Source organism: Tachypleus tridentatus, chromosome 4 (assembly GCF_004210375.1).
Source record: "Tachypleus tridentatus isolate NWPU-2018 chromosome 4, ASM421037v1, whole genome shotgun sequence".
In the NCBI taxonomy this organism is placed as follows: domain Eukaryota; kingdom Metazoa; phylum Arthropoda; class Merostomata; order Xiphosura; family Limulidae; genus Tachypleus; species Tachypleus tridentatus.
The window spans coordinates 3,709,529-3,734,899 of record NC_134828.1 but is presented as its reverse complement, the minus strand read 5'-3'; the positions used below and the strand labels follow the sequence as shown (position 1 = coordinate 3,734,899).

General features: G+C 31.6%; 2 protein-coding genes across 5 annotated transcripts; both read left to right on the top strand.

Moving 5' to 3' along the window:
• The first annotated feature begins 3,982 nt into the window (after positions 1–3,982).
• LOC143248460 (uncharacterized) lies at positions 3,983–24,148 on the top strand. Of its 4 annotated transcripts, none has more exons than XM_076496842.1 (5): positions 3,983–4,255; positions 13,572–13,766; positions 16,400–16,526; positions 17,324–17,482; positions 18,143–24,148. In XM_076496842.1, exons 4-5 carry the CDS (start codon positions 17,404–17,406, stop codon positions 19,747–19,749), a joined length of 1,686 nt encoding a protein of 561 aa, XP_076352957.1. In that variant the 5' UTR covers positions 3,983–4,255; positions 13,572–13,766; positions 16,400–16,526; positions 17,324–17,403; the 3' UTR covers positions 19,750–24,148. The 4 variants fall into 4 exon arrangements, with proteins under 4 accessions (XP_076352957.1, XP_076352956.1, XP_076352954.1 ...); XM_076496841.1 differs by having other exon boundaries at positions 3,986–4,173; XM_076496839.1 differs by having other exon boundaries at positions 4,002–4,173; positions 17,308–17,482.
• LOC143250000 (sodium-dependent glucose transporter 1-like) lies at positions 19,839–20,741 on the top strand. The gene has a single exon (XM_076500635.1). The coding sequence runs from the start codon at positions 19,839–19,841 to the stop codon at positions 20,739–20,741; it is 903 nt and encodes a 300-aa protein (XP_076356750.1).
• Positions 24,149–25,371: the final 1,223 nt, after the last annotated feature.

Sequence of the window (25,371 nt, the reverse complement as noted above, 5' to 3'; positions counted from 1 at the left end):
ACAACAAAACAAAAACATACATTATTGAAACGTATAAATGAGAAACATTTAGACAAGAAACCCACTCAGAAAAAGCCTATAAATTTTAAGCTTCATGAGTTCTAAAGTCACAAAAACTATGACTGTGGTATTCTACACCCCAAGGTGGTTCAGAACCCTGTTGCTGAAGTCAAAGTGATGTAGTATTTTGTAATAACAATTGCTTTTATTATAACGCACCTATTAATGTAGAATGTCAATTATTGTAATAATACTGTAATAACTAATCTAACACATATGTTTGTGGTTTAATGTATACGAAACAACCAGAATTATAACTTTCTGTTCATAGCACATTCCTTCAACTCATAACACAGTTCTGAGTGTATAAAAAAAGCATAATTTCAGTAATTTTGTTATATAATAATTGATAATGTTCATCATTGTATATTTTTATGATTACATGGTCAACAGATTAATATTGAACCAATTAATTTATTATCCAATATTACGTATCACAATTTCAAATGGACCGCAACTGAGTTAAGTTGTGATTTAGATTTAGAGGTTAAATAAATGTTGATATGGATTCAACTTAAGACACTTGCTAACAAGATTGATATGTGCTGTTTCTTTTTAATACAATTTTTAAAACATATATACTTACAATAACATAATTTACAATAACGGTTAATACAAATAATGGTCTACCTACAAAAGTTTTACAAATTTAAAAACAGAATGGAGTCGTCTTTTTGGTCTGGAACTTCTTTGATAGTATATCGAGGGTTCACGCTAAGCGAGTTAATTCTCAGTTGACATAGGTACAATTCGCTTAACAGGGAGCTAGCTAGCTCTGTGTTCTTCGGTCTTCACTTACTATGTGTCGAGTTTCTCGCCACAATACATTCATAAAAATACTAATGATCAATGTGAATCTGCTAAAGTTAGATGGTTTATATTGTACAAAATATATAAACATTCCTGGTAAAATATCTAAAGTTCCCAATTAGTAAGCGTTAGTCACTGTTATAGCTTCCGAGGTTTATAGTATACCAACTGTCGCAAATCAATAATATATACTATCTCTTGGAGCGCCGCGTTGATTACATTTATAGGCGTGAGAGGAAAGCTTCTAGAAATTACAGCCTGCATAACAGTACAGACGATAAGCTAGTGTTTTAATATCTACATACATTGTTGATTATTACAGTTGAGAATCTTCTACAACTTTTTCGAATAGGCGAGATTTTCGCAATACAGGTTTAATTGTACAAGTTATGTACATTTTAAATTTAACATATTAGAGTATTCAGGCTGCTCATCTTTTTCATACATACAACAGATCAGTTTTGTGCAAACGTTTAAAATTTTATTTGAAATGCAAATTTGGTGAAAGCCTAGAAGTTTGATTCCATGAAGAAGATCTGGATTGGATTGCACTACTTTTAGCCAAGATCGTTTGTTAAGTCTACTAAAGGAACCAGAGGAGTCGTATCTGTTAACAGCATGTTGGGTTGGAAGAACTGTTATGATTAGGTCAACTTCATGCCTGGGGACGTATCACTTTTTTGGTGTTACTCCTGCTTTGAAGTACATTTCAGCAATGTCAAGGATTGTACAACATATTGGAGAAAGAACAGTCACATCTGTTTCAGTTCTCCAAACCACTACTGTATCTGGATAAAGATATTCCACTACATATGCGACGTGAAATAACATAAAAAATCTGCTTTCTTTTGGTCAAATTCTAAATCCGTCAATTGTCTTACAAGTCTCCCCATCGCAAATTTCACTATTTTCGTATACTTGAAGCTCACAGCAAGATTTATTTATTGATCACTTTTCAACTTTTGAGAGTATCGTTTCACCTTGTTCTTTCTAAGAAAATTTGGCTTTTGTCTTGATATTTCTCAACATTTTCCTTTACTTGGGCACTGGACTGAATAACACTAGATTTCGTACGATATATCCTACATCAAGCACTTAAACTAACCCAGGCCCAGCATGGCCAAGCGTGTTAAGGCGTGCGACTCGTAATCTGAGGGTCACCGGTTCGCGCCCGCGTCGCGCCAAACATGCTCGCCCTCCCAGCCGTGGGGGCGTTATAATGTGAGGGTCAATCCCACTTTTCGTTGGTAAAAGAGTAGCCCAAGAGTTGGCGGTGGGTGGTGATGACTAGCTGCCTTCCCTCTAGTCTTACATTGCTAAATTAGGGACGGCTAGCACAGATAGCCCTCGAGTAGCTTTGTGCGAAATTCAAAAACAAACAAACAAACAATATTGGACAATAAATTAATTAGTTCAATATTAATCTGTTGACCATGTAACTATAAAAAATATACAATGATGAACATTATCAATTATTATATAACAAAAATTACCGAAATTATGCTTTTTTTTACATACACATAACTTCGTTATGAGTCAAAGGAATGTGCTATGAACAGAAAGTTATAATTCTAGTTGTTTCGTATACAATAAACCACAAACATATCTGTTAGATTAGTTATTACAGTAATATTACAATAATTTACATTCTATATTAATAGGTGCGTTAAAATTCAAATACTTACAAACAATAATGAGTCTTTATCAGGTCTGAAAATCATATCAAGCGAACTAAATTTGAGTTGATAAAGGTTGAATTCACTTGACGCAGAGCTAGCTCTTTTAACAACGAATAATGGTATTGAACATCACATTATAACGTCTCCACGGCTGAAAGGGCGACCATGCTTGGTGCGATAGGGATTCGAACCCTCATGTTATGAGTCCAGTGCCAGGCTATTTAAAGTAATCATTGTATTATTGTTTGTATATCATAAAGTTGATACATATTGACGTTTAATTAACTTCTAAATTCAAATTATCATTTAATTCAGTTTTAGGATATTTCAACTTGAAGTATTTAACATAATAAAATGAGGTCTCGTTCGCGATAAATCGTATTACGTAACACATAAAATTTTCCAAAAGTTTTGTTTATTTCAAATATGTACAACTTCCACGTAACAAATAGTCAACTAGTTACCTGTGTTATTTGTCATCCCTTAGATGCAACCCTTGGTTTCCCGTATGCCACTATTGCTTTATGTTATTTTAATATAGATTGTTTCGTTCTATATTGGCCCGACATGGCAAAGTGGTTGAGGCAGTCGACTCGTTAAACGAGGGTTGCTAGTTCGCATCCCCGTTACACCAAACATGCTCGCTCTTTTATCCGTGGGGATGTTATAATGTGCGGTCAATCCTCTTATTCGTTGGTAACAAGAGTAGCCCAAGAGTTGGTAGTGGGTGGTGATGACAAACTGCTTTTCTTCTTGTCTTACACTATTAAATTAGGGACGGCTAGTGCAAATTGCCCTCTAAATTAAAAAAAAACAAAACAACAAAAATAAATCATTGTATATCACCCAGATCCCCCTTTTTGAATCGGTAGTAACCTAGTCGCTCAAAAACTGCTTCCTATGGCAGTGCACAGATAGCCAATTTTTGCAGCTGTGTAATTAACTACAAACAAACAACTTGTGACAAAGGTTTTAGTCGTCATTAATTTTGCATAAATATTTGACCATAAAGCACATCAGAACAAAATATATTAAAATTTCAACATAAATTGCCAAAAAGAGATTGTTTATTGTTAAGCACAAACCAACACAATGAGCACTATGAGTTCTGTCCATCACTGGTATCGAAACCTGCTTTTTTGCGTTGCAAGCCCACAGAAGAGAAATGATAATTTTATGTTGTAAATTTTCGTGTTTGGTTTAAGCGTTCAATTCTATTTGTTAACTCCTGAGATCTGTATTTCTACAAATTACACAAGTATGCTTTTACAGGTATTTTTGGGCATGAAATAAATAAATGCCAATGAACCCAATTTAAAATTAAACGAGTTTAGTTTTAGCTGGAATGGATAACAAAGTTGTTTCCAAACTGTATTTCATCGTTAAAATAGTTCGTCATAATGGAGATCACCTGCTAAGTTACTTCCAAAGTGCAGAGGGCGCTAGTCATGATTCATGAAGTGATTTATTGATGACTGAGAAACTTTATAGTCATACTAGTAAACTTATTTGTAGGAGTGAAGGTGGTAGAAAAGTTACATGTAGTATGAAACCGTGAATTGTATTAAATCAAACACCTCACAGACGTCGTTGTAGTGGGTTTCGAGTTAATTTGTCGGAATTGGTAATTATAATATTGTTAAACACTTAATATACAGGGTATTGTACTTAACAGCGTAGTTTACATTTTAGTCGACTCCACACAGGTTTGAGTAAATTTCATTATTACTGATAGTAATATTTAAACTTCGGTATAGTCGTACTAACGTTACTAATAGGTTTGAGTAAGATGACGTAACGCATTAACAATTATTTAGTGATATAGTAAGAATGACATACACTACCGAGTTCTTACCTTTAATTTCAGAAGTTAAATGTTCCAAAGTGTTTCATGTGTTAGTAGTAGTAGTATTAAATTTTGAAATGTATGTTTGACCATTTAATGTCTAAAGTTTGTCATTATTAAATTAAAAAATTAACTCCAAGATGATTTGTGGAGCTCAAAAGGATATAATGTATTACTGATATAGTAGGAGCTTCCATTGTTTATTATGAGTATGAAAACATCTGTAGTAATAGCAAGTATAAGCTTGTGTGAAGCGTGAAATAGGTCATAATTTAAATCTTTTTAATTTGTATAAAACTAGATTTTTTTAAAAAGAAAAATACTTAAAAGGTACAAAACTCAACTAAGTACCCATTAAGAGCTTTAAGAATTGTAGTATAATGAATAATAGATCAACTTGAAAATATTTATGGCAATTTTTTTTAAATAGATTTGCTAAGATATCTCGGTGAAAAAAATTGTTTCTTTGTAAATATTTTTAACATGTAATGAGTTCTATTGTATTTTAAGATATTGGACATTTTCTGATGGACTGATAGTGCAGTTTTGACAAAGATATATGCCATAGAATACTTAAGACTGACATTTTATTAAGTAATAGAATCATTAGTTAACAACAGATGGTGCATTACTTGTTCAAAAAAAAAAAATCCTTCATTGTCTATTGACAGATAAAATTTGCTTACTTATTACTGACTACATGATGCTGTGGGTAAATCAAACAAGAAGACATATATTACTCCAGTAATTGTTTACCTTCATAACATATTATGAGACTAAATAAATATATTTGTAAGGTTGTAGTGAAAAGATCAGTTATGTTTTTTTTTTTAATTTAAGCTTAAAGTTTGTCAGCTTGATTGTAAACTGGTGAATGATCCAAGTGTAACTTGTGGATCAAAGAAATGTATGGTTACTGGATGCAATTGTTACCTCATTACTTCTTGTCTTTAGAAAACCAAAAAAATTAAGAATGACAAGGGATATGCTGTTCCATTATGGATATCACATCTACAACATTAAATATAAATGCATACATACTCAAAACTAGCTTTTATCATTAAGTGTTTTGACAAAGTGAATTCTAGTTTATGTAAAAGAAACTATCTGCTACTTGTAAGGACAATGCATTACAAAGGTCAACAACCCTCTTATTTAAAAAAAAGTTTTAAGAAACTGAATGTGATTCCTAATATATATACTGTTGTGCTGCTCAATCCTACTATTTTCTCTTAATGGTTGTAAATACCTCAATTATATCTCTTCTAACTTCTCAGTTATATCTTTTCTTACTTTATTGTTTTACTCAACAGAAGACAATTTCAGAAACCATCCCTCCATCCAAATGTCATCCTGTTAGTCTTCCTTTAAACCACATTCAACAATTCAGTGTCCTTCCTAAGGTGAGAGTCCAAGACTGAACAAAATAGACCAAATGAGGCCTAAACAATGACTAAAGAATCAAATTCTAACCTCTTTAGATTGGTATTCAGTATTTCTGTAGATACAAATCAAACTGCTACTTGATTTACCACTTTCATTTGCACTCTGTTTGGTTGCTTAAGAGACTAGTGAATTGGAACATCAAGTCATTTTGTTCCATATCTTTGTTCATATTATTCTCATAACAGTTAAATGTACAAATCAAGCTATCTAACCCACTCACATTTTGTATAATTAAAAACCATCTGCTATTTATTTGCCCATCTTGTCAAGTAATCTAAATCCTTTTTACAAGCAGTAATGACTTCCTCACAACTAGCAGCACCTAATACTTTATCAGTCTGATAATTTATTGACCACATCTTCATCTATGTCACTGATGAAAATAAAAAAGAACAAAGGTCCTAAGACTGAACACTGAGGTACCCCACTTATGACATTAATCTAGTTTGACTGAACTCCATTTTTATCAACCCTCTGCTTTCATTAATTTTTTACTATCCAATGAGCCAAATTATCCACACCACACCTGTGGAGATAATTTGTTTTTAACAATCTGTTTATGTAGCACATTGTTAAATGATTTCTGAATTATTCACACCACACGTGTGGAGATAATTTGTTTTTAACAATCTGTTTATGTAACACATTGTTAAATGATTTCTGAAACTCTAGATACACCATACCCTTGTTGAGTCAACTAACCTGGTCTTCACCAATTTTATTCACTATACCCTTGTTGAGCCAATCAACCTGGTCTTTACTAATTTTATTCACTATACCTTTGTTGAATCAACCTGGTCTTTACTAATTTTATTCACTATACCCTTGTTGAGCCAACCAACCTGGTCTTTACAAATTTTATTCACAATACCCTTGTTGAGCCAACCAACCTGGTCTTTACAAATTTTATTCACTATACCCTTGTTGAGCCAACCAACCTGGTCTTTACAAATTTTATTCACTATACCTTTGTTGAGCCAACCTGGTCTTTACTAATTTTATTCACTATACCTTTGTTGAGCCAACCAACCTGGTCTTTACATATTTTATTCACTATACCCTTGTTGAGCCAACCAACCTGGTCTTTGCTAAGTTTATTTACTATATTCTTGTTGAATCAACCTGGTCTTTACTAATTTTATTCACTATACCCTTGTTGAGCCAACCAACCTGGTCTTTACTAATTTTATTCACTATACCCATGTTGAGCCAAACACCCTGGTCTTTACTTATTTTATTCACTATACCCTTGTTGAGCCAAACACCCTGGTCTTTACTAATTTTATTCACTATACCCTTGTTGAGTCAACCTGGTCTTTACTAATTTTATTCACTATACCCTTGTTGAGCCAACCAACCTGGTCTTTACAAATTTTATTCACTATACCTTTGTTGAGCCAACCTGGTCTTTACTAATTTTATTCACTATACCTTTGTTGAGCCAACCAACCTGGTCTTTACAAATTTTATTCACTATACCCTTGTTGAGCCAACCAGGTCTTTACTAATTTTATTCACTATACCCTTGTTGAGCCAGCCAACCTGGTCTTTACTAATTTTATTCACTATACCCTTGTTGAGCCAGACAACCTGGACTTTACTAATTTTATTCACTATACCCTTGTTGAGCCAAACACCCTGGTCTTTACTAATTTTATTCACTATACCCTTGTTGAGCCAAACACCCTGGTCTTTACTAAGTTTATTCACTATATTCTTGTTGAATCAACCTGGTCTTTACTAATTTTATTCACTATACCCTTGTTGAGCCAACCAACCTGGTCTTTACTAATTTTATTCACTATACCCATGTTGAGCCAAACACCCTGGTCTTTACTTATTTTATTCACTATACCCTTGTTGAGCCAAACACCCTGGTCTTTACTAATTTTATTCACTATACCCTTGTTGAGTCAACCTGGTCTTTACTAATTTTATTCACTATACCCTTGTTGAGCCAACCAACCTGGTCTTTACTAATTTTTTTCACTATACCTTTGTTGGGTCAACCTGGTCTTTACTAATTTTATTCACTATACCCTTGTTGAGCCAAACAACCTGGTCTTTACTAATTTTATTCACTATACCCTTGTTGAGCCAAACAACCTGGTCTTTACTAATTTTATTCACTATACCCTTGTTGAGCCAACCAACCTGGTCTTTACTAATTTTATTCACTATACCCTTGTTGAATCAACCTGGTCTTTACAAATTTTATTCACTGTACCTTTGTTGAGCCAACCTGGTCTTTACTAATTTTATTCACTATACCCTTGTTGAGCCAAACAACCTGGTCTCTACTAATTTTATTCACTATACCCATGTTGAGCCAACCAACCTGGTCTTTACAAATTTTATTCACTATACCTTTGTTGAGCCAACCTGGTCTTTACTAATTTTATTCACTATACCCTTGTTGAGCCAAACAACCTGGTCTCTACTAATTTTATTCACTATACCTTTGTTGAGCCAATCTGGTCTTTACTAATTTTATTCACTATACCCTTGTTGAGCCAAACAACCTGGTCTCTACTAATTTTATTCACTATACCCATGTTGAGCCAAACACCCTGGTCTTTACTAATTTTATTCACTATACCCTTGTTGAGCCAACCAACCTGGTCTTTACTAATTTTATTCACTATACCCTTGTTGAGCCAGCCAACCTGGTCTTTACTAATTTTATTCACTATACCCTTGTTGAGCCAGCCAACCTGGTCTTTACTAATTTTATTCACTATACCCTTGTTGAGCCAGCCAACCTGGTCTTTACTAATTTTATTCACTATACCCTTGTTGAGCCAAACAAACTGGTCTTTACTAATTTTATTCACTATACCCATGTTGAGCCAAACACCCTGGTCTTTACTAATTTTATTCACTATACCCATGTTGAGCCAAACACCCTGGTCTTTACTAATTTTATTCACTATACCCTTGTTGAGTCAACCTGGTCTTTACTAATTTTATTCACTATACCCTTGTTGAGTCAACCTGGTCTTTACTAATTTTATTCACTATACCCTTGTTGAGTCAACCTGGTCTTTACTAATTTTATTCACTATACTCTTGTTGAGCCAACCAACCTGGTCTTTACTAATTTTATTCACTATACCCTTGTTGAGCCAACCAACCTGGTATTTACTAATTTTATTCACTAGACCCCTGTTGAGCCAAACACCCTGGTCTTTACTAATTTTATTCACTATACCCTTGTTGAGCCAACCAACCTGGTCTTTACTAATTTTATTCACTATACCCTTGTTGAGCCAACCAACCTGGTCTTTACTAATTTTATTCACTATACCCTTGTTGAGCCAACCAACCTGGTCTTTACTAATTTTATTCACTGTACTCTTGTTGAGCCAACCAGCCTGGTCTCTACTAATTTTATTCACTATACCCTTGTTGAGCCAACCAACCTGGTCTTTACTAATTTTATTCACTATACCCTTGTTGAGCCAAACAACCTGGTCTTTACTAATTTTATTCACTATACCCTTGTTGAGCCAACCTGGTCTTTACTTCCAAACAACTTTTTCTGTATAAGGAGCATGGCTACCTAGGATATTTATAAATTTGTTTTTAAATATTTTCCACATTAAACCATATTTCCAATAAAGTATCTTATCTAATTTATAACAAATAATTCCTGTTGCATCATTTGAATGTTTTTTAACTTGTAAACAAAAACTTGTTCCTATTTTCTCTCCATATGCAATAAAACAAACTTAATTGAGTAATAATCATTTGTACGTATGTTTTCTTCAGTCTCAATCTTTCATTTTTGTATTAGAAGTTACACAAAATCTAAAACAGCACAGCTCATAGTAAGTTTTCTGACAAATTAGTATGAAAAAAATAATTTTTAAAAACCAGGTTTTCATCATGGTTTGACTCTTAACATTTCAGTCTTACATGTCTGAAGTGGAATACAGACAGTGTCTCACCAAGTTTTGGAAAAAAATCACAATGTTTCACCCAAATCATTTTTATGCATTATACCTTTTCTATTTTGTAACTTTTTATTGGAAACATTTTAATGTTTTTGTTTCAAAATGAGCATCTAATTAGGTCAGTAATTATAGCTTTTTGTATTTTTCAAAATGAGAAGTTGTCACATTGTTGTGAAGATAGTCATTTTGTTGCATAAAATTGGTATCTCATTGGAAAGAAATTGTTCTGTTTTGAATAAAACAGTTTTAATAAAACATTTGTCAAATATTTTTCAGTCAAATTTTAAAATGGAAATTTTAAAAAAATGATTGGAAAAAACAAAATACTTATAAAGAAAAAAATTGTTTTAACACAAAAATTGATGTAAAGAACACTTGGAACAAAGAATTGAAACGTCATTCAAAAACTTGACTATTTATAAAGATTAGAGAAAGTTTGGTGCTTGACTTTATTACTACATTTGGTTCTTGTAGTTACAATTTATCACAAAATAAGCAACTTGTACATTATCGAAGTAATACCATATTTTTACAAAAAAGTACCAAATTTTTTCCAAACACTGTATTTATGAATAGGAATGCAACATCAAAAGTTTGTTTATTTCTGTAATTTTTTTTGCTTTGGTGTGATGTCACGGATCTGCCTGAAATTACAATATCCTCAAATTATAACTTATTAACAACTGGAATCATGATCTAATTATACTGTTTATCTGTTTAATCTCAGTAGGCTGTAATAGATTCCAACGAAAAGCCTATTATATACACTGACATAAACTATAGATTTAAACTTACAAGTTAGTAATTGATTTCAAAATCCATTTTTATTAATATGTAAGTGCATGCACTCCTTCTGCACATGTTTCTGATATTCAAAAAACCTGAAAATATTTAAAGAACAGTTTGTGCCAGATCTTTATGGTTGTAAAAATAGCTCTATCATGTTTGAGATACAGAACATCAGTGCAAGTTTTAAAGTTATATTTTCAAATAAAATATCTCAGGCCTAGCTGCAAAAATAATCCATTAATTGAAATTTGAGTTTTGCTAATTATTTTCTATTAATTCAATTATCCAAGTAATTAAAATATTGCCTGTATGTTTATTGTTCAGCTCAAAGCTATACAATGTGGTATGCGTCGCTTTGTTCACCATGGGTATCAATATGCCACTGGTAACAGTTTTCACGTTTTTCTCGGATATCATGCGAGAGTATGTAATCAAACAACCAATTGATTAGGGAAAAAAAATATTAATTGACCATCTCTTGTTCATTACTGTTGATGTTAATTATTTATATAAAGAATTTAAATTATTTTATAATCATTGTACTTCCAAAGTAAGACAAAAAGTATTATTACAAATTTATTAACAACACTACTATTATTTAGATTTTGTGAATTAATAAACAAATGCTTGGCCAGGAATTTTGTAAGTAAATATCTTAACTGTATATGTTTGAAAGTAAATGTACTTTTGTGAATATCAAATCAGATGGTATATTAATTAATTAGGGGACAAAATACAATATTCTTATTGTTAATTATTTTTATGTATTGTTAATAATATTAAATTGTTGGAAGAATATCAAATCTAGTAAACTTATCACTTCAATTATTATATAAATATATCATGTACTACTCAGCCTAACTGTTCATGCAAGTCCCACATGAATACAGAGTGTGGATGATACTTGTACTTCCTTGTTGAATCATAAATTTACATATCACATGATTAACAAATTAACATTTGTTTTAAATAAGTGTACGTGAAGTTAGTTGCTATGCTTCATCTAAATATTTATATATGGAGGGAGATTATGTATCATATGATTAACAAATTAACATTTGTTTTAAATAAGCATACGTGAAGTTAGTAGCCATGCTTCATCTAAATATTTATATATGGAGGGAGATAGACTAGCATTTTTCAGGCAAATAAAAAAAAAAAATATAAGCTGGAAGAAAAAGTTACTTGTTAAAACTGTAATAAAAAATAGAAATTATCTCACAACATCTGTATTTCTAAAGTGACTGTTTAAATTAGATTAAAAATAAATTACTGGGACCAGTTGGTGTTTTATCCAAGGCTTGAAATGTTAGGCATTGGATAAGCAAGCCCCTCTCTCTTTTTTGTAAGTTAATGCTGTTTGACTGGACAGGGGTACAACTCTCTGATTTTTAAAGTTGTGATAAAGAATTGTTCTGGAAATTATAGGCCAGCTAGTATTACTTCTGTAGTGGAAGAGTTCTAAGAGAGTATAATAAAAGAAGCTTGTAATTATAGTTAATTAAATCTAATGTATAATAAAAGCCAGAATGGATTCACTGAAAGGAAATCTTGCCTTATTAATCTGTTGGTTTTTTTTAATGAACTGAATTTATTCGGATGACAAAATGTTAGAATTGGAATACTTAGATTTTCAAAAGGCTGGTGATAAAGTGCCTGAAAATTAGTTTAAGATTTTGGGTGTGACAAACACCCAAATTTAGGGAACAAAATGATTGGAGGCACCAGACTATGTAATGATAATCCAATAATAATAATACAATCTGAAAAAACTTCTGATTAAAGAAATATAAGTGTGAAATATCATAAACATAGAAAGAAATAACTGCTTCATCTGTAGAATTTGTAAATATGGGTTTGCCTTTCATTCATGCTTGAATGAAGCAAATCATATTAATTGGAAGCAAAAAAAATGGTGCTGAAAGTGGGGAAGAAAGGTAATGCGATGGACAAATGTCTTGAGAGGTCAAACTTGAAGTAGATTAGAAGAAAGCAATGTGTATTCTGTAGAAGATAGAAACCTTTAAAACCATTACTACTATATACAGCTGTATTTTGGATTTCAAATCTGAAGAGAAATTCTAAATAGTTAAGTAGTTTATTTCTACCAATCAGCACCTTCTGGGACATTACAGAATTAGGGACAACATCTAGAGTGGTCAGTTTTTTGTGAGTGGTGGTCTTAAAGTCAATCATGCCAGTGAGTGTTGGGGGAAGATTAATCATTGGATGGATGAGAATCAACTTATTAATGGAGCCCAGTCAAACTAGACCCTTGTTATTAATGCTTTATCTCAGGGTTAGTGTTTGGGCCTTTGCTTTTTCCTTTATTAATATCGTTCATGGGAATATAATTAGTAATGTTTACTGATTGAGATGTTTCAGAAACACTTAGATAAATTGGTAAGTTGCAGAAATATTTGGCAAATGACCTTTTTTTATGTTCTTGCATTTGAGTTACTATAATTTTGATTACATATTTGATACACATGGGAACCCATTAAGTACCATGTCTGAAGAATAGGGTATTGAAATATGTATTAGATAAGCCATTCAAGCTACCGAGTCAGTGCTTTGTTGGTAGCAGTAAAATTAAAAAATTAAATTCTTCTTAAATATATTTTTTTAAATCACAAAATGTAATTCTTTTTACATAAATCACAAGTTATGCTTCTCTTGGAATACAATGTAGCATTTTTCTCCTTATCTGAGAAAGGGTATTGACTTATTGGGAAAGTTTCAACAGAGGGTTGTTGCTGTGATTTCAAGAATACTAAGGTTATCTTATGGAAGTAGTTTAAGATCTCGTAGTTTATTTTCTCTTTAGAAAAGAAAGTTAGAGGTTGATCATATTTTACAATTGTCTCTGGAGAGTTGATAGGATAAAGGCCTTTGATTTTTTTGTGCATAAAACAGATACTTTGTTTTATGAAAACCACTATTAACAAAACATCTTTGTTGTAAAGTATAATTTCTCATTTTTAGATTGTAGATCAGTAAAGATGACAAGCAGAGATCCTTTACTGAAGACTGAAGAGGAAGAGAAGTTGCTCTTTGAACAGAATGGACATCTTCCTGAAAGACATCCCACAAAACCTGATGTTGTTTTAGTAGGACACTCGTGGAACTAAACTGCAGGTGGCAAGAACAGTCAACCTATGTTTGTCCTTCTTTGGACTGGTAAGATTTATATATACTTAATTTGCAGAGCAAGAAACCCATTTTACAAGTACTTGTGTATTTGTTGCAACAGGTATGCCTGAGTGCATATTAAGTTATTGCTTTTAATGAGATATTTTAGAAAGACAAGGCTACAGCATCATAGGGTGTAGTACATTAATACCATAATTGTAGACTTATTTTCTTCGAACAGTAAAATTGTATTTACTCTATGTTGAGGGCCGTTCAATGAACCATCTGCAATAAATATTGTTATAAGCACTCTACATGTAACCAGTCAGCTTGAAATTATAATTGAAGGAAGGAGTTTTAACCATAATCCAGTCACAAAACTGTAGAATTAAACCAATTATCGACTAAAGTATGATTTTTTGCCTGTTAGGTTGTCTTGATCTTTCTTTTGTGATGATGCAGATTAAAGTAAGAAATCTGATTTATGTATAAAAAAAATTTATTATTGATATAGTTTTAAAACTTCTTGTAATTCTAGGAGTATCAGTACCTTTGAAAAACATTTTATAAACTATTTGTCATCTAATTGTGTTGTTTAGAGGATCCATAATAATGTATAAGGCAAAATAATTTAAACAAAAACAATAATTACAACCAATCCCACTAATACTGGTGGTGTTTTTTAATATATTTTATGTATAAAATGATTGACTTCATCTAGTTCTTGATCAGTGCTGTAGAATAAGGAAGGGAGAATAATTTATCTTATCTGTTGGGTTCAAAAATAACTAAACCAGACTGTGTGGACTTTCAATGTAAAAATAAATTATTAAAGATCTACATTCAACTGTGATAACGTATGACATAAACAATTTTTTGGACACACGTTTGACTTGTTTTAAATGCATTAAAACAAGTGGATTGTATGTTGTCTGTTTATTGTTGAAATATATCACCAACAATGATATATTGTTGATATATATCCTACTGTAAAGAATTGCAGCTCCCTATAAAACCTTACATTGGTGAGCCAGCCAGGATTACACAGTAAATGGTGGTAAAAGAATAGATGTAGAACTGTATTTGTACGATTCTTGTAGTGGCAAAAATAATGCAGAAATTACAATCATGGTGTACAACAGTGTCAAGTGATTTTTATAAATGGATAGTTAGGAGAGTGACTTGAGCTAAAAGTTAGCAGTCTGCTGGAGTTTGTTGAACAACAGCAAGAACTGTAGAGATAAGAAGAGACACCAAAGAGAAGAAAAAGTCTAAGATAAGGAAGAATCTGGAGATAGAGGGAGATTAGTGACAGGAAATAAAATAACAGCTCAAATTGAGATCATTAAACTCGCTGATCAGGAAGGATGATGTCAGGCTGGAGTTGTTAACATTAGTATTGACCGTTTTACAAAACAAATAATAACCATTCATTAATATTGATTTAAAAACAGTGTAACAAGTGATAGCCATTCATTAATATTGATTTAAAAAAAACAATTTTTGAAAATATGCTTTGATGTAGGTATGGCAACATGAAAAAGTACCAAAACAAGACAGGAATGGATACCAAAAACCATACAAAAATCACTACATAAATAACCACTGAGTTGATCGTACAAACTCATGGTTATTAGGCATTGTAAGACTCGGAACAGCTGGTATGGGTATTAACACTTACTGTAAGACTATAACATAACTCAGCTTAAGTACTTTTATTCAAACCTGATTTTATTCGACTGACTGGAAGTTAATATTTAGTTGTAGATAAAAGTTTTTTTGAAAAATGTGGCTACTTGTGTATTAATTCATACCTTAAAATGTGGCTACTTGTGTATTAATTCATACCTTACTTCCATACTTGTTTAATTCATACCTTACTTCCATACATTAATTCATACCTTACTTCCATACTTTTGGTATTTCAATCCCTACATCGTCCTTATATTTTCAAAATTGTTTTTGTATTATTTGTACAAGTTGTTCATTGTACTTTCAAAGCCATGTTGGTCCTTGAACTGCTTGTCATTCTTAAATGCATTATTTAGTAGTGTATATGTTTTGTTCTTGTATTAATTCACATGGGCTTTTGGATTCCACATACTGTAGACTGGTTTGTTTTGCTGAATATTTGTAACTTTAGCACAGTGTTGATAATATCTTGATTTAATCCAGAACTGGTGAAATGGAATGTGTGTTTGGAATAGCTCATATTTTAATGAAAGCCTTTTTCTTTCTTTGCTCAACTTTCATATTACTAGCTGTTAACCTACTGTTCACTACTTGTGAGATCTACATGTCAAATGATGTTGAGTTATTGTAAGTTTCTGCCTTTTACAACACTGAGTGTTAAGAACTGACTAAACACTGAGTGAAGTAACTTATTTTATATTTACTTACTCAGTAAGTAACATAATTCAAAAATAGAAATATTAATAGTGTTTGTGTTAACATGGTTATGTGTGAATCCTGTATAACTAACAGTTTAGAAAAGTGTGTTCAGGTTAAAAGTTATTATATTTTAACATTTGTATACACACTGTTTACCACAATAAGGTATAGTAATGGGAGTTTTACACCATTTCTGTATGAAGCCACGTGTCTGGTTCTACTCTTTAATCTAACAGTATGTGTGTAAGGAATCTGTTAAATAAAATTTTATATTCCCGAGTTATTTCTAGGGATTGTGTTTTGCCATCCCTACTGCCACTTTAGAAGATTTGAGGAGATCCGTCCAGTCTGACAAAGATAGCATAGAATACATTTACACAGCGAGATATGGAGGTTACTTGTTTGGTTCAATTGCAGGTAAACATCCTTTTTGTATGCTTTTTGTATGTATGTAAACAAGAGAGTAATAAATATACACAACACTTCAAAATAATCTTTATAGACTAGATGCAGTCATTGTTCTGAATTAAATTTAAGTTTATATTTTACTTCATCTGGCCAATTCATAGAGAAGATGCTGTTTATAGAATGAGTTTATTGAGTTTATTTTAAAGGTCAAAGGTTATACATGTTGTGCTTAGGGATAGCTAACTGCTTGTTTTCTAGCAAAGCTGAATTAGGTTATCTGCTGTGTCCACTGTGGAGAATCAAACCCTGAATTTTAGGTTTATGTAACTTCCACTTGAACAGTTAGTTATTTAATGGGAAAAACTGTGGCTAAGTGTATGTGATTTGATTGAGTTAATGAAGAGATTATTTACTCTTGCAAAAATAACAGCAAACATGGTTTGTCAAACTGTTTGGCAAACATTTTTTGTATTGAATTCTACAACAGCTGTCTTGTTTTATCACAAGCTGTCTCCAACATGAGATACATGACACAGTTTGACCCCTGAGTAATTGTGCCCAAACATTAAATTGGAAAACTGGCTTTTGTTTAACTATAAAAGTAGTTTTCATAACAGAGAACAAGAAGATAGATTTGGATTAGTTAAAGGTGAGTAAATGTAGAAAACAACAAATGTTTTTGATAGTTTCATGTTTAACTCAAAGGGAAACAAAACCAACATGAAATGAGGCTAGATACTTTAAATCTGCATTTCCTTAGAAAATTAGGAGGAAAAAAAATCTTTGACAGTTTGTTTGTTTCCTAGGAGGAATCTTGTTTGACAGATACAACAGACAGTTTCTACTCTTCCTTTGTTTACTTGCTACTGCTATTGGTATTGCTGTAATGCCTTTCTGTGTCAAACTAGCAGTGCTAATGACATGCACAGCAATTACTGGAATCACCATGGGATTTCTGGATACTGGTGAGTTTTATTTTATTAAATTATTGGATTTATGTGCATCTTTCTTACATAAAATTAATTAGTGCCATTAAATAACTTACACTTCTGATATTTAAGGATAAAGGTATTGACCATAGACTGACATATCTTGCAAAATAACTAACAACGTAACAAACTTGTTTTCAGGTATAATAGTTTTGAATTGTGAAAACTGTATTGTACTAAGGTTTATTAAAGATAAATTGTTTGTATTGTTTTAATTTCTAGGATTTTGTTTTTACAAGTTTCAATGGAATTTATCATAGTGTAACATAGTTATGAGGACTTTATTTTTAAATACGTACATGTAACCTTTCTCTCACTATAACAAATTACTTGTAGTTTCAGTAAATAAGTGAAAACTTGTAAATATCAGTGATTATACGAGATGAGAAACTTAAACTTCAGAAAAAATGTACCATAGAACATAAACAAATTCCTAAAAAGTATCCTTAAAACTCAGCTGTGTTAAGAAAATTAACTAAAAATAGTGAAAAGTGAAACAAAAATACCTTCTTGTGTTTCAGTGAATTTTGACTTCTAGGGAGTAAATTAAATGTGTCGAAGTTAGATAAAATCTTGCATATTTGATCTTTAGTTTACTGATGTGTTTGATTTATCTGTGATGCTCTTTCTTCATAGGTGGAAATGTGTGGTGTCTTGACTTATGGGGTAAGAAAAGTGCTCCTATCATGCAAGCCCTTCATTTCTGTTTTGGTCTCGGAGCATTTATAGCGCCTCTAGTTGCAGAACCTTTCCTGTCTCCTCATGTTATTCAGTCAGCAGTATCACTACCAGAAAATGGTTCTAACATCACTGATAGCAGACTAAACATGGCTTCATTAAATTTTGCTCATGGTCCAGTATCGGGAAGGAATAATGTACGTCATTTATTAGGTTTATCTCTCAGTAGAGAAATAAACTCTCACGTCTCTGTTTCTCGAATACAGCCAGTTCAAAATTATATGGACTTGAGTTCATTTCATAATGTAGTAAGAATAAAAAATCTCGTATCTCCATATAATCAGAATGTGAGTAATTCATCTGTTACTCAAAAAAAACCTGAAATGTACTTGCTGCAAAAGAGAGATACTGATGTAAATGCAACCTCAAAGGAACTTAATAGTACAACAGCAGTTAATGGTTTGAATGAATCTATGACTTCTCAAAGAAGCGGTGAACAGTTCAACCTTAACGATTATGAAGATGGAATAATCAGTAATGTTTCTGAGATAAAAGGTAATGAAATATCAAACAATAATTCCAAAGAAAACATTGTAAACAATGAAACAATAACTATGAGCTCTGGTGAAGAAGAAACTACTGCTTCTTCATCACAGAGTTTACCTAATTCACACAAACCAAAACCAAAACCATCTGTAACTGGTGCTAAGGTTCCTGTTGATAAAAGTCCATGGAATAGAAAACCTTTGAAATCACCTTATATTCCTGAGAAGTTCATGAGTAATGAAAAAAATACTGAAGATATTTTGGATAGTGGAGCAAATAATGCTACAAAATTCAGTGAAGCAACCCATGCAACTGATGTAATTATGCCTAATGACACTGAAGATAAAATAATGCAGCCACATGACAAAGAAAGTGGTAGTGACAATGATAGAACAAAAACCTTAGATTCAAGTACAGAGTTGCTTTATCAAGAGTTGACCATGACTGTTCCCATGACTAAGGCATCTTATTTACAACCTATATCAGAGAATGATACTCACTTGTCTGATCTAGTTAAAACGATATCAGAAGAACCTGAAGGAGCTTCTTTGTCAAATTCTAGTGTTGAACATTATTTAAACAAACTACAAAATGCATCAAGAACTAATCCAGCTGTTGAACATGAACAAATTTCAGCCATAACTACAAAGCCTCCAAAGAATGACTTCAATTCCAGTAAGTATAAACTTACCAATGTATCTTCAGAAGAAGTGAGGGGTAAGGATACATCTTTGATTGGAGATGTGCTTGATGTAGGTTCATCTTCAAAGCAGCTTCAAACTATGAACAAAAGTAGTAATAAGGAGAACATCTTACATCAAGCTCCAAAAAATGTTTTGGTAGAATCATTAGAGACATCCAGTATTTCTGATATGCTGGCCTTAGAAGTTGAGCGTACGTCAGCTGTTTCAGAAACATTTAGACAAACAACAAAAGAAAAAGTTATTGCTGGATTATCACCAGTAGAAGATGAAATTACATCAGAATCAAGTAGTTCAGAAGGTCAAAAACAAATATGAAAAACACATCCAATTTGGTTGTTGTTTATAATACCAGCAATGCCAAAGACGAACACAAAGGAGACATGATTAGTTACTTATTCAAATTAATGCATAAAAATCGGTTGGGAAAGTTTGAATTTGCTTATGTGATCTTAAGCATCTATGTACTGATTGTGGCAGTTGTTTTTCTCGTCTTTTTGTGTCTGAACCCCCGAGAACCTCGCTCCAGACAAGAAGAAGAGTTAGATAGATCTCATCATGTGAGTAGAGTGTTTGTTATTTCAGTTGTTGGTCTTCTGTCTGTCTTCTTGTGCTTGTATGTTGGTATTCAGGTGGCAGTAGGACAGCTACTTCAGAGATTTGCCATTAAGGAAGAACTGCAGCTTTCTAAGTACCGTGGATCTTTCTTAACTTACCTGTACTGGGGAAGCTTTGCTCTTGCAAGAGGTGTCTCAGTTGGTGTTGCTGCAAGAGTAAAAACTTTGCACATGCTGTTTGGAGACTTAATTGTTTGTTTAATAGCCTCTGTTCTTTTAGTTGCTGGAGCAAATAAGTTGGAAGCATTATTGTGGGTTGGAATAGTTGTTCTTGGGCTTGGTATGGCTTCCATTCTACCAGCTGCTATTTCTTGGGTCGAACGATATATCCACGTAACTAACAAGACTGCAGCAACATTTATTCTTGGAGCAGCTTTAGGAGAGATGGTAATTCCCTTAATGATTAACAAGTTTATCTCGGAAGAGCCGATGGTACTCATGTATGTAAATGTGGCCGTCAATGCTCTTTGTTTTCTCACTTTCCTCATTTTGTGGCTCTTAGCATCACGTACAGGAGAGAAGTACAGATCTATTCCTTCAAAAACTGGGTATCTCTTAGCCAGTGCAGAGGAAACAGATGATACAATGGAAATGTCACCCACAAATTCTCACTGGCAAAACAGCTATAACTCTCATATTCTTTTCAAAAGAAACAAAGGTTTTATGACATTGCCAAAATATGAATCTTTTTAAAACATGCATGTTAACACTAGAACAAACTTTTTCTGCTTGTTTAATAGCCAAATAATTTATGTAACAGAATAATGTCTTCTGTTGTTGTTACTGTATGTATGTTTTTTAATTTTGTTTTGCTTTGTTTTTATAGCAACTGTCTTACATTTTAGAAGTTGACTAAAACAGCCAGGGAACCTTAAAACCATTATGTGCTGTAATTTTCTAAATCATTGACAGGCTTTAAATAAATGAATTATTATGAGTTGCTAATTATGTAAATACAATAATTTGACTACATTTATTGTTAAATTTTCTGTTTAATTTGCAAAGCAAATATTAATGTGATTAAAATTGTTTTGTATTAAATGATACTTTACTACAAAACATGAAATATCACATGTGAATAAACTGTTTGAAGTAAGGTAAAGAATCTTTTTTCCAATTCATGTTGTAGAGAAATTCAGGTGTTAATTGGTAGCTTCTAGTCTTGTGAAAGTGTTTCTTAGTAATGCATGAAAAGGATAGATTTTTCACATTTATTGCTTGAAGGTGGTCCAACACGGATTTTCACATTTATTGCTTGAAGGTGGTTCAATACATTTATTAATGTTTTTTCATTAGATATAACTAATATTTAGGTGTTTCAGAAAACATGCAGCATAATGTTCAAACAATCATGTTTCGGTGTTTTGTCCAAACAGTTGTTCGAATTCTTGGCTTCAAGTGTTACATTACAATATTATTTTATTTATAAATTATCCTGAAAATGTTTCTTTTAAATATATAATCATATGTTCACAGTTTTTATTATGTATTCATTCAGTGATCAATGAACTAAGTTATTTTTAAACTAGTACCTGTACAACTGTGATTTCATTAATATAGAATGTGTTACATTCTTCATCCATGGGAGTTTTGGCATTCAATATCTTTGTATTGTATAAAATTTATATAAGACACAATAGCTGTAAAATGTACCACTAGAATTAAAAATTACAAATGTTTAAATGTTCTTTCTTGGTTATAATCAAAGTAAGTATTGTGATGTATTTTTATTGGACTGTATGTTTTAGCTGGCATTGATATTTAAAAATGTGAAACATTAGTTATTTATTACATGTTTAAAAAGCTGCAATCACATTGTTCTATTTCAAGCCAAGAATTGTGGTATATAAATATACCAAGTTGTCTGGTTGTAAAAACAGTAAATTCTTGTAATAACAATGTCCACAAGTTTACACCTCTGTTGTCAGTTTATCTTCCAGATATTAGTAACAGCTAAAAAAAACAAACGCGTTACTAAAGATATGTATGATGTATTTGAGTAAAATTACTTTTCTAAACTTGTTCCCAAACCTTTAAGTATTTTTGAATGTATTTAAGTATCTCTAGGTATTTATCAAAATACTCTGTAGTTGCCTCATGCATGTTTAGAAAATCAATGGATACAGTGTTGTGTAACTTAGTGTAGACCAGTTTGATCTTGTGTAAGACAGTGTACACAGTTGTGTGATGTCTTATGATAACATCAAGGTCACAATAAATTGTATCAATGAATGTAAAATTCATTATTCAAAATTGTTCTCAAGTAGTTTTGTACAAATGAGCAAGAGTATACATGGTTCACAGCATAATGAACTTGGTCTGCATGCTGTATTTCATAACATTTCTTGGATGCAGTTGCCTGAACAGCAAAGGTAATTTTGAAACACCCAATACTTTAAATAGAGCTTAGAATATATTTATTCAGTGACTTCAGTTATAAATTTAAGACTTAACTACAAGTTAATCCACTGTGTGATGAAAACACAATTTATTTTTAAATCTATAAAAGAATGACTTGTAGACTATTGAATATTTATTGGTAAATGTATCCAAATACATTAAAGTAATCTTGACAAAACAATCGGTAACTTTTTCCTTAAATTTTTAAAATGAATTTTCTACTATCGTGTTCAAGTTTTAGACATTTTAAGATCATTGTTCATTAAAGCAGGTAATCACAGGGGAGAAAATCAAGCATCATAATAAATTTATTGTGAAAATAAAATAACTTTTTGTAACTGCTGGCTTACAAAACAATATTCTGTAGTAATGTGAAAATGTTTAGATGTTAAAATTTATATAGAAAATATTTTCAAGTTTCAGTTAAAATTGAAATTTAAAATGACCTATCAAATAATTTCAAACTTGTTTGTTGTTTGATATTTCTACATTTTGAAGAACGCCTTGATTTTGTTAAGGTGTACAACAGCATCTGCAGGATAAATGTTTAAATGGAATAATATTTATGAAACAACTAGAAATAAGACATTGTGAAACATCCAGTACAAGTTGTTCTTAAAGTATATGATGGAACTTGTATGATCAGCATGAATTAATTTTTTTTTAAAATTTGGATATACACTTGTAAAAGTTTTACTAGACAAGAGATAAAGATTTATAGTAATACAAATTGTTATGATTTACACATGAACAGTGACATAAATGAAGTATTTATTAATCTGACAGTTGTGATTGTTTCAAAATATAAGTTCTGGATGTTCATATGTGTACACATGACTGCTAAACATGCTGAAAAGAAAATCCTGCTTGAAATACTTCTTTCTTGAAAACCTTCAACCAGTTAGTGACATATCTACTCTGTGGTACAGGAAAGTGTGGTATAGAATTAGTAAAATTGTTCATAAGAATAATAGAAGTGTTCTAAACACAAGTAATTCCCAAAAATTACGTATTGATGAATTTCTTCATTTAAAAAACAATATTATACAATTATGATTATTTCTGTGGCCAATTTTTCAAGTAATATTTAACTATTTTTGTAACATTTGTATAATGTTATCTTTCTCAGGTAGTTTTGTTTCTGTAGATGCTGTGCAGTGTATTTATGAAATGCAGTTATCTCAGCAATAAATAACTTATTCTGCACTCCATGAGCAATATGTATACACACAGTATGCCCACAATCAAAAAACTTTCATATTGTTTACTCATAACAAACTTTAGTATTGATGTGAGAGAAATTAGGGGCAGTCTTCTGATTTGTCTGCAGAAAGATGACTCATTTTCAAATTTTATAAACAGATTTTTGACTTAGACTTTTTCATGATTTCATGAATTTGTAAATTAGATAAAATTTTGCTACAATTGCTAAAATGTTTCTTTAAAGAATTGGGCAGCTCAGTAATGGAAGAAAATGAAAAGTGAATATAACACAGCAGTGTATGCATATCTTGTGGATGTATTATACATTGTATTCCAGTCATAAGAATCAATATTTCATTTGTTTGTTTATTTAAGTATTATATATTAATGTATAACAGTTTTCATTTAACAATTAAAGTACACAGTATCATGGTATCACCATCTCATTAGTTTATGTTATTGCATTTGTAAGTTTCCAATAAAGTCTGTTGAAGAAATTGTTTTGACTTTGTATCTTTTGAAGGTAGTGAAGAAGAGGACATATCTGTAAGTAAATGATTGTCATTATGTGGAAGGTTTTACAACAGTTTGTAAGCATACATTTAAGTACAATAATTCCTAATCCAAGTGTTGGATATGCAGGACAGTTTAGTTGAAAAATCATTACATAGTTTATGTAGTTCTTTAATATTTAATTATTGAGGTTTCATAAAAATAATGTTAGAAGTTAGTTTTATCTAAACAAAAGAAACTTTGAATGTTAAGTGATTTCATATACAGTCACATAACGAGTCATGCACATAACTATACGAGTCATGCACTGTGTGTGATGAGAAACCTACTTGAAGTAAAAATGTTTTCTTAAGATGACTGAAGTGGGTATTTAAAACTTTAAAATAAAGAATAACAGTTTGACCTTTTTAGGTCATTTTCAGGTTAACATAAATTATATCAGAAGGTTGAAATGTTTTATTTTAAAGTTTTAATACCCATGCCAGCCATCTAGAGAATACAAACTATGCTTTTGTAATCCAGTTGACATCATTGTATTTGAAGCTTCTAAATCTTTAATATTGTTCCTCTAGGTCAAGATATTCATAGAATTCCCTCATGTTGTAAGTATGTAACGATACAGAGATTAAGTAAGTTAATGAAAATGAAGTTAAGAGTGCAAGATTGTCAGTTTATCTATAATGGGTGGTTTCTAAAGTAAAAGTTTCACTTTGTATTGTAACAACAGAGATATAAAGTAATAATTAATCTTGTTAGTTAGGTTCTGAAGTAACTCAACCACCCTGTGTGAACTTCTGAAGGTTCAATGTATTGTAACAACAGAGATATAGAGTAATAATTAATCTTGTTAGTTAGGTTCTGAAGTAACTCAACCACCCTGTGTGAACTTCTGAAGTTCAATGTATTGTAACAACAGCGATATAGAGTAATAATTAATCTTGTTAGTTTGGTTCTGAAGTAACTCGACCACCCTGTGTGAACTTCTGAAGTTCAATGTATTGTAACAACAGAGATATAGAGTAATAATTAATCTTGTTAGTTTGGTTCTGAAGTAACTCGACCACCCTGTGTGAACTTCTGAAGTAAAAGCAAATTATTTAAAGCTCTGGAGGCAGCTATGGTAGTCCATGGGGTAATGTAAGTGAATTTATCACTGATTTTGTGGTAACACAGGAGAGAAACAATTTGTCTTATCAGTTGGGTTCTA

Excerpts from the sequence above, each read along its gene's own strand:
- LOC143248460 (XM_076496839.1), top strand. The coding sequence starts at position 16,497 with ATGGAGGTTACTTGTTTGGTTCAATTGCAG. Across the intron at positions 16,527-17,307 it reads CTTGTTTGGTTCAATTGCAG|TTTGTTTGTTTCCTAGGAGG; the intron begins GTAAACATCCTT and ends AATCTTTGACAG. Across the intron at positions 17,483-18,142 it reads CATGGGATTTCTGGATACTG|GTGGAAATGTGTGGTGTCTT; the intron begins GTGAGTTTTATT and ends CTTTCTTCATAG.
- LOC143250000 (XM_076500635.1), top strand. The coding sequence starts at position 19,839 with ATGCATAAAAATCGGTTGGGAAAGTTTGAATTTGCTTATGTGATCTTA.